We start from the raw sequence: 13,044 nt of genomic DNA, 5'->3' as shown, positions 1-13,044 counted from the left end.
CTGGAAAAAAGATTTGAACAGAACCCAGGATTTGTGGTGCAACCGCCTGTCTCGGTTGGTTGAGGTGAGATGGAGAGTAGAAGGAAGATAGAGAAATTAGGGCAGAGGGGTTCAGTGACTAGGGGAAGGATGAGAGAACAATGGGCACAACAGCTGTAACTTTGGTAACTACATAGCGGTTGCAAACTCGTCTTTCCTTTTTGATTATGGTGAATGACACTCACTAACACTTAACACAACCAGAGCTCCCAGATTGGCTATCTTTCATTTCACATCACAATCATGGAGTTGCACAAGTTAAGATTTGCCATCGTTGATATTGAACATGCTTAAAATGTAAGATTTTCGTCTGTTTTTCAAGCAGATCGGGGAGGGAAATAAATCACTTCTAACATACCCCATACCACAGGATAATCTTTTACACATCGGACAATCGGGCCTTTGCTGACTTTGATTGCAGGGAAGGGAAAATGTTCCAATCTGTCCTGACTGTCGGTATGTGTGTTCTTCGCTGAAGTAGAAACCCAGGCGTTGTAGAAAGTAAAGTTTAGTGTGGATGCACAAGACTGACTGACTGATGCAATGCACACACTCAAACTTGAATTGTACCACCCTCGACGAACTGTAACAACCTCACTCCTGTCCCTTATACTTGCCAACAGAGAACTAAGAACTGTGTGTGTGTGTGTGTGTGTGTGTGAGTGTATATAGCATGCCAAGACCACATGATGAAAATTTGATGCACCCCGTTTTTTAAACTGGAATCGCACGGATGCAATGTTTGGGGGGAAAACCTACAGTGCCACGCAATCTCGAGGATTCCAAATAACTAGCCCAGTTGGGCTTCACAATTTCGACTGAGGGTATAAAGCCTAGAGCTTTAACATGCTCATCTGCAGCTATTCATCTGGCAGATATTTGGAGAAAACAGTTGGACTTCTGGCACCCGGTCGTCGGTCTAAGGGTAATAAATATTTCCCACAACCCAGAAGCATTTGAATCAAAGATGGGGAAAAATCAATTGGTCAAGAGCTATGCTAAAAAGGGGCCATGGTGGGGTGTGGGGGATAAATAATGGAGCAGGCTTTCTGCACTTCCTAGTCAGACGACGAAAGACACTGTGTAGCTATGTGACATGCTTAATTCAGATCAGTTCTCATATTTCACATAAAATAAGGTATGAATGGGAGCATCACCATGTCCACTGTTGAACAGTCGTGCTCTCAACAATGCCAAATCAAGGAATATTATTTACTTTCCACCTGAGCACAGCCTAAACACCCATGATAATAATCTCTTTCTTCCAAACAATCTCCCAAGCCCCTTTTTGTTGTTTCAATAGGGGATCCGCTCAATTTGAATTGACTGGTTTTGTCAGTGGGAATCAGCTTGGGGAAAGAAACGAAGGGGAGGGGGGAGGACCGCCGGGCAGCTGCCGCTTTGATCTCACAGACAGACGGTGTGAAAAATACATTTCAGAAAGGATATTCGCCCGTGATGGGCCCACCAGAGTGACAAATTGGGCCCCCAGTGCTTTCAATAATACACCGTGTATGGCTCTGGCATCAGTTTGATATTGCCTAGATAACCTGCCTGGCGAGCGAGGGCCTGTGGTCTGAATGAGGAGTATATTCAGCATATGTAGCAAAAGTACTTACACTCTGGTTTTTAGGCTGGCACAAGACAACACATTTGCGGGGAACTGAAAACATCAAATAATTCTCTTGAATAAATCCATGGATGGGGAGTATCTTGCTCCACCGAGTCTGTTACGTCATTGTCACTCACGTCAATCTGTGCCACTGCGGTCCCTATTTTTTTATGCCTTACAAGACCACAAGATCTCAATCTATCAAGGTCTCAATCGCGGTTGACTATTTTCATCCAACATCCACAGATGTTAAAAAAGTAACAAGCCTAATGTGACAAAGCAAGGTGTTGAAAGCACAGATATCTGTTTGCAAATATAGGGAAGTACTCAAGTAAATACCGAAAAAAAACGGAAAAATACACATTACTTTCCACCACTGATATTCAGGTATCACAAGAATTGAACTGAGAAATAAAGGTACAAACAGACAGAATGGTGAGGAATAACCAGAAACCCAGATTATAGCGGAGGACCCTCTACCTCCCATCTCCAGTGGATTGAAAAATTGAGTTGATTCATCGTTACATCGCAGGTTTCAAAGACACCGAGTGAACAGGGAAGGTGACAGCTCTGCGGGAAATCTAATGCAGCATTCCTTGAGGGGACAAACTGCGGCCTATGTAGCCATAGTCCAGGACACCTTGGCGTTATCAGGCTGTATCAATCAGCGAGCTAGAAAGGCTGGATAATGTTTTAAGGCTCTTGAGAAATCAAAGATCCCGATTTCCACAGAGTGCAATTTTAGGATGGGCCCGTTGTGCGCTGATATTTGACATGTTTTCAACCAAGACTGCAACTTAAACTGATGAGCAGATGACTTTGGAGGTACCCCAGGAAGCTTTCACGCTCTTTCCCGGAAGCCTTCGTTCGGCAGAATGTTTTAAACAACAAGGGCATCCTGGACAGACTCAAGGATACATTAAAGATGAACCTATTTGCTGACTGACACATCCCTTTAGCGCTTTCATCAGCGCAAAGCCGACTGATGCGGTTTATTTTCAACTTTCTCAGTTGGTGTCAGTCCTTGAGGGAGCCTGTGTGATCATTTTTTAGGTTACCCGGGGCAAGTGTCATCTCATTACAATATCAGAACCGTCGAGCCTTTTGAGCACAAATAAACCGCGCGGAAAACAAAAGAACCGATCTTCACGAGCTGATTTTCCACGCCAAAAACAATTTGGGGTTTGACCGCAAAAGTTTATCAGCAGCTATGCGCCATTTGCCCCGCCCGTGGTTGACGGCTTTGTCATAAAGAATGAATGTCTTTATGAATTTAACTCATCAACACAGCACTCATCATTGCTCCTTAGTTATAGAAGCATATTTCATACAATGCTTATGGGCCTAACTCATTTATGTTAACCATATCAGATGTCACACATCACATTTCCCCCCCCCCCCATGACCCATAGTCACAGTCATTGATTTAGATGGTTTCTACCACAACACTTGTTGAAAACACAATTGGTCTCGAGTTCATTTTCAAGGGACTATTTATAAAGAAATTATATTTTGAGAAATAACCATTTGGCGGTGTAAAAGTGGCTATTGTCGGAGAGAAGCTGGGCGAGGTTGATAAGAGAAGCAATGACGTTCTTTTTCTGAAGAGAGCAGTTTCGGGTTGTAATCTGCACAAACACGCACATATACACACACACACACAAACTCAAGAGTAGCGCAGCAAGCCCTACCATTTTCTAAACACCCACCGCCCCTCCATGCATATTGTGTTTGTCTTCTCAAATGAAATGGTGTCTTATTTTCTGTGGCTGGCGAAAAACAACGCACTCACATTGCAAGGTTCATTTGACATCTTGAACCAAGTACGAAGGTTCGCTAATGCTAATCTCTAAGAGGCTTCTGCATGGAAAAAACTGTTTCAGGAAAAACAAGAGGTATTTGATCATCCCTCTGGTTCTGGCACCTTCTCATTTCCATTTTTCCTTTGCCCCCGGTCCCGCACATCTTGAGGTACGACATGGGATCCAGATGATTTTCAAAGAGGGGTACATACATACTGAAAATCGGGCCAAATTTGAGTATTTTTTGTCCCTTGCGATCAAAGTCAACGAAGCCCCGATTATCAGCTGTCTCTGAAAGATTATCCTGACCGATTTATCCATTGATGTGAGGGGTGTTAAGAGAAGAAAAGATTTTTCCTACAGGATCTGCTCAGAAAATGACCAGGGCCAACAATCGCAAACGTTAAACCCTGTTCAGTAGTTACGATCATAAATCCTCAGGAATTTGCAACCGCAATGGAGTTACCAGACAAGCTCCTTCGATTTCTTCTTAGCCTACCGCTCTTTTTTCTTTGTTGTATTTGCCAGCAGTCTGCAGGCCTTGTGGCACCTTGCTGCCTCTAACAGGCCAGTCTTGGTACTACGACAGCCATTGTCGCATGTGTGGTGTGTCACACGTGTGTACACCATACACTAAAAGAGCAGGAAGTATACGCACTTGTTTCTCATCGTGTGTGAGGTCTTGGGACAAGCTGTTAAAATTCGGTATGCTTTAGTTGCCCCTGCCAGGGAGCAGGACAGCATTCCTGCAACAAGTCGGCAATAGACAACAATGTACCAAATTCACGTTAATGCAGTCAAATTAATGCCGTTGCTCGGGATGCGCTTTCAAAAAGGTCACCACTCTCCGGGACTCTTTTTTTTTTTTTTTTTTTTTCTGTCCTCGTCTCCCCGCAGCGCCGTTGCGTTCCCGCCGCTCGTCTGCCGTCACACCATTAATTGTCTGGCAAACGTCTCTTTGTGGCGGGCAAGACAAATATCGCTCTTTTTACGTGGATTGTCTGAACTCGCTAAACAGTTATTAATTTAGCAACCAATTTTTTCCCCCCGTCTCCCTCAACTTATTGTCGCCCCTTGGCCGTTCTTTTCGCTGGCCCCGTTTCCCAGGCTTCCTTTGTACCCCGGGGCTATCTTACGTACGCCTGTCTCATCTTTGATGATGTGGGCCCTGTGCCACCGGGAGCTTTGGAAAGGGAGAGCGCCACGCGCTGTGGAGATCCGCGCCACGGCCATCATCAGTCGCCAAGATCCACCTAATTAACCCTCAAGGCTCTATGCTAGCCATTTGTGTCCACCTCGCCTCCTTTTTTGGAACAAATTTAGCTGTTAAACTGAGGATTTTGTCTAATTTTGTCCTTTCTAACTCCTTAAATATGTCAAGGATATACTGGTTACATCAAATTTGACCTTTTGGCCAAGTCGTGGCCATGAAAGCTACTTTGTTTTATTATTATTTACTGCATTGAATCGTACAATATGGGTAAAATTCAACTTAACTACAGAGTGCGCGTTCTTTTGCCACCTGTGAAAGGGACAAAGGAGGAGGTTTATCTGAATCGCTTCTGTCGCCCGTCTCTGCCTATCACTCGTGAAGCGCTCCGATTTGTGTCAGTTGGTTTTTGCGGGGTAAATATTTCATTCCGCTCTCCTCGGCGGCTTGGAGTAATCGGTACGACACGAGGCAATGTACGCTGTCATCTCGGCACTGATTGCTCCGCTGTGCCAAATAGATCCATCTGAACACGAAGGCCTTTGATGAGGGGTTTGAGGCAATCGCGAGCCCATTTCTCAAGCTTTGTTCTCACGAAGGCCTCCTCTTGTAGGTTTTCCACTTAACTCAGCCCCTTTTTACTCTTTGCCCTCAAATCCGAATCATGTGGAGGCGTGTAAATTACATTTGTGGGTTAAAGTGTTTACGAGCTTTCCTGGGAATCGGGAGGAGTTGGAGTAAATCTAATTATGTGGCCCAAAAGACAGGATTTCATTGTAGAGCGAAGAGTTCACGTTCTGTTTTTTTCTATTTGTGGGTCGTTATTCACAAGATTACCTATTTGATCTTTAAAATTTTAAATGGGCCAAATTCACAACAGGTGTCTGATCCATGAACAGGCCAATAATGTTGATTCAATTCTAATAGGTAAACCAAGTATTCTTCATAATGCAGTTCACATTATGACAACATTAGACCAAGAAGACACCTAACAATTGCAGAGATACACAGAGACTGTGTCACAGAAAGGCATAGAACTGGACCTCCATGGAAATGTAATGGTCAATCCATGGCTCAAACACCTGTTGCAAATTTTGCCTTTCAGCTTCTCGTTAGAGAAGATCAAGAGATGTGCAAAATGTCCTGAAAGACTGAAGAGTCTTCGCCGCATGTGCATGTACAAACCTCAAACTGTCTACTATGAGCAAAGGGATTGATAAGATCATGTATGAGAACACGTTGAAGAACACGCCAGGATTTATTCGACGCACAGTGCGATCTCTTGTCAAAGTCAGACCTCCTCAAATCCCGTCTCCCCCAACTCTCCTTTTTCCGCTGCTCTCTTTTGGCAGCGTGTTTGGCCTATGACGGCCCAGAGGCAGCCATGCTGTCTTCTTCGCTCAATCTGCTGCTTTGCCTCTCCCAGGCCCTGACCCCCGCTATTCTCAGAGCATTGTCACTCTCCTTTAATTCTCCTTCCCTCTGTCCTTGCAATGTCGCCCTGTTTCTTGTGTACCCTCAACTGACGGCTGACGGACTGCAATTAAAGACGCTCACCACGGGCAAAGGTTTCTGCGGCTTGATTAAATCAGTTGCTGACCGTTTTTGCTTTCAGTGCAGCCAAAAGAATGCAAAACTGGGCACTCTCATGACTAATAATGGTTTACACCGATCGCTCCTCCACCCACCGTCGCAGCCCCTCACGGTTCCGCCTTTCTGAACTGAAGGACAAATGCTCTGTATTGCAGGCCATTATGAATTTACCGCCTCTTCTCGGCTGAAAGCACTTCTCCCCCGAGCGATGGAGATAGTCTCTGGCTAGCAAATAAGGCCTGCGCCCGAGGGGTAAAACCTGCAATCCTTTGCTCGGCTTTTTAGTGGTGCAGTGAGGTTTGTGACCTCACTCGCATTGCGTTCTACAGCAGTTGATTGTGCATGTGACAAAAGAGCACTTTGTGCACTGTGAGCCCTCTCAGGGCTTCTCTTTGATATTGTTTGCCATGTCCTGATTATTAAATGTGTTCCTAATGGAAGAGACTTTGGAAACCCACTTCAAATTCTAAATAGGGACAGGGGGTCCTCGGTTTACCCAGTTCCCGACATATGATCCCAACTTATGAATGGCGTGTGAAGAACTAGTGCAGTGGCGTAAGAATACATTGACAGGCGGCACAAAAAGGCATATTTTCTTTATGGCCTAGAAAGTGTTTTTCATCGAAATATTTACTGCAGTTAAGACTAACACTTTGTTCGCGTAGGTTAGTGGCTAGGCTACTTCGGTGCGTTGCGACTTATTTACACATTTGGGTTAGGTCTCCACCCGTCCTCCGTTATTTGCTGTAAAACTTACCATATGGGCCATAAAAGCATTGCTTGGTGCCAAGGAACTACATTGAGGATAGTTGAAGAGCCCCAGTTTGACAAAGGTAGTGCTTTGCTGCCATCCTGTGGCATCTCTAGGCAATTATAAACCTTTTAGTGGGGGGGGGGGGTCAATTACTGGTGGATTGTAATTTTTCGCAGCAATGGTCAGACCCGATCCCCTGTGAAGAGCAACACATTTTTGGAAGTTTTATTTATTTCATTTTTTTAAGGCTTACAATTCCAGCAAAGTTAGTGGCATATATTCATCTCAAGCAAAAGCATGTTCACCTTAGTTGGCCCGAGGAATCAATTGGATGAGCAATCAGTCGCAGGGGCACTGAGGTCTGGAGAGGACCTGCCGCCTTGCATTGTGGGTGGAAGGGTGGCTTGAAACGGTCGTGGGTTGAAATGAGCAGAACAATCAGTGTCCGCTTGTCTCCGTGATGGCTGCCTTTGTGATGCCACGCAACCGTCCACCATGTCATCACATTACATATCTCGATTGTTTTGCAACTTCTTTCGTCTTTACTTTCGCTCGCATGGCTACTTAGAAACCTGCGCCGGATCTGCTAATGATAAAAGCGATTGGATTTTTGCGTCAAGTGGAAGCGGCTCCCTGAGGGTTTGACGAGCGATGTTTGGTCAATCTTTTGACGCGGGTCATTTGTGACTCGATTCCATCAGAAACGGATTATGAGTAACGGAATGGCACTCTTTAACAGTAACATAAGACTACCTACCGCTCATTCTTTACCTCTCCCGTTTCAAGTCATGTGTCTTCTGCAGAGCTTGGATATCCATTCCTGCTATATAAATGCAGTACTTGTGTCGCTGTGTGACAAACAGAACTAGTGATTTCTGTTCTGTATTCTTTCTTTCTTTTACAGGAGAAAAAGAGCATTAAAAGTAAGCCACCATACCAACTTTTGTTTTGGGCAAAGGCATGCTTGGCTTGGTTTGCACACCCCGTCGTTACTTGATTTTGATTTCCCATGCATCCTTCCATGAGCAAAATACATCAAACATTTCAAACAAACACTTGTTCGTGTATTACTTGGCCACTCGGCCAGCGATGTGTCGCAGACGAATACCTTCCCGCTTTATTTTTTGTTGTCAGTGACACCGGGAAGTCTTAAATTGTCTCATAATACAATAGTTAATCTTAAAGCCATCGCTAAGCCGGGTAATTGGTTAAAACCCTAATTAATGGATTAAAGAGAATACCGGGACGTTTGAGCCACACAAATCTGTAAAGCTACTTAGATCAAGACGGGATTGCCAGCTGTCAATCACCAGATAAGGAAAGAGGGTGCGCCGGTGTCTCAAAAACACACTCGCACACTGCAGCACAACTGGGCCAACATAACTCAAACTCAAATTGATGTCGTCAGTGGTTCATTGTTCCTCTTCGCCACCTCAGCACAAACACGTTTTGAAGCATGACATGATTTCAAACCCTTATTCACGCCACCGTTCTTTAGTTGGAGGCTGCCGTCCAAGCCGGCGGAGTTGTCTCGTTTTTCATTGTTGTGTTCTGTTACAGTTGCTGTGGTGGCATATGCATGCAAACAAAACATTGCTTTTATTTATGGGAGCTTCGTGGTACAATCACAAGCGGAATAAATAAAAGAAGCCAGTACCAAGCCTCACAGATTGCATTTACAGTAGGTTAGTCGGGGCTGCATAATTTCCAATTTTTTTAGGCCAACACTGATGTGTTGAAAGTTGACTAGTCGCTACTCACGTCAGATATTTTTTCAGTCTTTACAAAAATTTACTGGTTCTGCCACACTTCAAAATGCACAACTGAAATGAAATAAGATGACAAATTTCATTCAGCGCACTGCAAGAGATCCACGTTAATGCTAAAAATGTGATTAGCGACTAGTCGACAAATCGACTAGTCTAATGGTTTTGAAACTTTTTACACCAAGTAACAACTCACGAGGGAGTGGTTTCATTTGCAAACAAACTATGCACAGTTTGAACATTTAATTCATTGATTCTTTCGTGTACTACACAGAGAATCACTGGACTAGTCCGTACAACCCCCTACCATAAACATCAAGCCATATTCTCGCATTTGCATTCACACTCTGTCAACACTTATCACAATCAAGTGTTAGATATTTACAGTAACCATTCCTCATTGAATAGCCAATGTTGTGGAAAATAAACAAAACGCCCTTACACCCTTCTGTTCTCTCTTCTCCCCCAGATTCACGGCCATTGCCTGACGTAGCCATGACCGGCAAGTGCACCCGGGAATGCGACGAGTACGGCCACTCTGACTCCTGCTGGATGCCCGTCCGCACGTCGCCCGAACGGCGGCCATCCAAGTCCACCACCAACCCCCAACAACCAAAGCTTTCCACTTTCATGAGCGGCAACAGTAGCAGCAGCAGCAGCAGCAGCAGCCAAGAGCAGCCCGGCAGCCAAGAGACCCTCGCCATGGCCGCCGTGGCCAACGGCGACCCCGCCGCCGGCCACATGCTGGGCGACCGCAATCGCAACCTACTTAGTAAGAAGATGGCTTCCTCCTCCTCGTCCTACGAGGCCTTCGGCTCGCCGTCTTACGGCTCACCTCCGTACGGCTCGCCCGGAGGCGCAGAGGAGACGCTGGGCCATCCCACCGAAGAGATCCCGATGGCGCCCACCGGGGAGTACAAGCCCACCTCCTGTGGTACTCTGACCCGACGGGAGGTGTACCTGTGAGCTGACACGACTTCTGGGGTCACAAATTTGCGCGTGGTAGCACACTACTACAAGCTTACGGAGCCTTGCTAGTTTAGCCACCGACTTGTACCGACTGAGGTCGGACTAAAACGACTCCAAAGACTTTTACAACAAAAACGTAAAGACAGTGGCCTTTTTTGTTTTTTAAGCGCTACTATTGGGATGCTCTAGCGACACGGTCTGCTGCCGGATAGTCCACCTGTACAATAGGACAACTTATTTTTCACATTAAACACGCACACACACACACACTACATGCATGCATCCACATCCATCACCAAACAGACACCCCTGTTATTTAAAAAAAAAAAAAAAAAAAAAAAAAAAGCATCTTTTCTCTAAAATAGAGGCAAACCTTGCTTCAAAGTATGTCTGGATATGACTGCTTTCTTCTTTTGGAACTGGCCGCAACAATAGATAGGATAATCGGTCGCAATCATTTGGAAGGAGATGTCGGCAAAGACTCAAAGTCAGAAATATGCTGCGCTTACGTCCCATGCGCCAAGACTCTCGGGCGCGAGCGACATGCACTCTGTAGTGATGAAACATTGTACAGAAACACTTGGGACTACATTTCTTCTTTTTCCCTCCTCCTCGCTTTAAGTCTCGATTATGATTGGTGAGGCCGAGCCACCCCCCCACCAGCCTCCCTGCGAAGCGGAACATCTGGGCTGCAGACTTTGCACCGTTGCGGTTGTCACGCCGAGTACCTGATTCATGAATTTAACGAGGCCGATATATTCCTGGTAAGCAAGTGAGCGGATATGTACGGGCCAGATGCGCACATGTGTATAGGCTATACTTTAAGTAGTACAACAGTAGGTTCATGATTGAGTGCTAGTCTAAAAACATTTTTTTTTTTTTTTTTGTTTTGTTTTTAGCTTTTACTTCATCGTGGGACAGACTGAGCAATAAATATCATCATGTAAACATTTACCATCAATCAATCATAATTTTGGGATGTTTTCTTTCATTATTCCCCTTCAAGCGTTCAACGGTAACTAACACTAATGTCGCTCTCCGCAGCCCACGGCATCTTTTTGAGCAGGAATGTAAGAATCAGCTCAAGCAAACTGAAAACAATCAAAAAGATACAGATAATTGACTTTACGTTTTATTTCCTGCGTGTTTTATGCCAGACACTGAACTTCAAACATTCCACGTTTTTGGAGTGTTATTGCCAATTGACGGGATTTATTGTCCCACTCACACACACAGTGGCTTCTTTCTGTCAGTATAATGAATCAGAAATGCAATGGATTTTTATTTTGGATTTTTATTTTTTTGGCGTATGTTAGCAAAGCCCTTTGGGATTGAATGGAGTGGCAATTTCTGCATTCTGGCTCTCTATAGTCTGTAAGTACGACTCGTCAGAAAGACCGTGCTCCTATACTCAATTGTATACGTGAATATTTACTTTTTTTACTGCACGCTTTATGGAACTTACTTCGCTTCATGAGAAGGAACAAGAAAAGAAAATATAAAACAAAATGTAGAAAAAAATACCCTGTAACATTGGAATCCACCTTGTCGCTTGCTTACTTTATAACTAATGAAACATTAGCCATGTAGTACAACTTAGTACATTGATTTCTCGTTTGGGTATTTCATATCACACAACCCACTAAATTCTCCCTGCGTTTTCCCAATGGATTAAATTTACATCACTGTTAACGACAGCTGAAATTGTAGAGATGATCATGAAATTGTACTGTGTATTTGGACTCCCCCCCCCCTCCCCCCCTTTATCTGGTGTCACTTTGTATATCTTCATTGCTTCTGAACAAAGACAAAAAGAGTGAATGCAAAAATTGCAATTGTGCCTTTTTATACCAATTGGTATGATTCTACGTTGGCCTGGAACGGACTGGGGACACATTTCCATACGTGCTGTGGAAGACTTCCTGGGGGGGGGGGGGATTCGCCAGTCAGATGTCAGTGAGCCAAACTTTGAACTGGGCCTAAATCTCCTGTTAAAATATACGTTCCGAGTGCAGTGCATTACTGAATGATTCCGGGTACGTTCGAAAAGTTGCTCGTCGGTCGTGAGCATAACGATGTCACGGGTTATTTGTCGCGCTCCCCTGATGTAAGTGCGCTCGCTCGGCAATTTATCGGCCGCCGTTCATCTAAAAATACAGCGGCGACGCAATCAATTGGGGTGATTATGATGATGATGACAGAATTATATGAATTGCCAATCCCATTGATTGGGAAAGAGATCATTGAAATTATGATCTCATCGCTTGTATTTGTTCACGCTGCGTAGGATAAATTGACGAGCGTGCGAGACATCAGACGTTCTTTGCATGAAACAAGCTCTAGGAATGCATATAGAGGCATAGAAAGGTAGCGTGCTAGTTGGGAGCGGGGGGATGTGGGCCCCCCCAAAAAAATAACTTGGAGACATTCAACTTCTCATAGTTGGGGGGAGGGGGCTATAGATGAAAACTATAACTGCGATGGTTCCACTCCTCTGCTGCCTGAGGTGCGTGCTCAGCCCGAGCCCTCGCGTATCCACAACGTGTAACCAGATTTGTCATATTAACCATTACTATTTGTCCTAGCGACTTGGATGTTGATATAGCAATCGAGGAAACCCGACTTATCATTGTGAAATATGAGTCACTATGCACGCAGCTTAGCTGAACATGGCAACGTGTATTGAACGCAAGTCCACTTCTATTTATGAGATATTTTATGTAAGTTAATTTGCTTTTGTACAGGTTCGTGTAAATAAAGCGCTTGTCATTTTTGTCCCTGCAAAAATTAAAATATAACATGGTAAATCTTCACCGTGTCCACGCTTCTGTCCATTTCACTTCAGGTACATCCAGCATCAACATTCTGGTGAAAATGTTTATTTTAGGTCCCTTCCTGCACGAAAAAGCCTCAAGGAACAATGCCCGAAATGGAAAAGAAGCCATTTTGATTTAAAGCAGGTATTGTGTGGGTCAATTTTAAGGAGAAAAAAAAAGAAAAGAAAAGGGCGGCCTGTAAAGTTTGAGCCCCAACTCAAGCTACACCAAAACGTACACCAATTTGGTTGAAAAAAGATATGAAGGACCAATGGCCAACATTTAACAGGAAGTCGGCCCTTTTGGGCGAGTTCCAAAGCTCGTACGTTGACGAACTCCTCCTAGGGAATTCGTCCGAATCCGCGCTAATCGGAAGCAGGTTTCCTCAACAGATGGACGATGCCGAATTTTTTTCCCGCCTACATCATCTAATGTGGGTGGAGCACAGCCTCAAACATCAACATTAATAACAATCCAATATGT

At 44.5% G+C, this 13,044-nt stretch overlaps 1 protein-coding gene across 3 annotated transcripts in view; it reads left to right on the top strand.

Annotated features, from left to right (window-relative positions):
• Positions 1 to 12,584, top strand: part of pcdh7b (protocadherin 7b) — an 88,893-nt gene extending 76,309 nt beyond the window's left edge. For 2 of the 3 annotated variants that reach the window (XM_061669471.1, XM_061669472.1), the window contains one exon: positions 9,246 to 12,584. In XM_061669471.1, the coding sequence (XP_061525455.1) occupies positions 9,246 to 9,742 (497 nt within the window). In that variant the 3' untranslated portion in view covers positions 9,743 to 12,584. The remainder of the gene's footprint in view (positions 1 to 9,245) is intronic. The other variant, XM_061669473.1, reaches the window with a different exon arrangement.
• Positions 12,585 to 13,044: the final 460 nt, after the last annotated feature.

Source organism: Phycodurus eques, chromosome 23, assembly GCF_024500275.1.
Source record: "Phycodurus eques isolate BA_2022a chromosome 23, UOR_Pequ_1.1, whole genome shotgun sequence".
Lineage (NCBI taxonomy): Eukaryota > Metazoa > Chordata > Actinopteri > Syngnathiformes > Syngnathidae > Phycodurus > Phycodurus eques.
The sequence above is the reverse complement of the archived record's forward strand: the minus strand, read 5'-3'. Positions and strand labels throughout refer to the sequence as shown.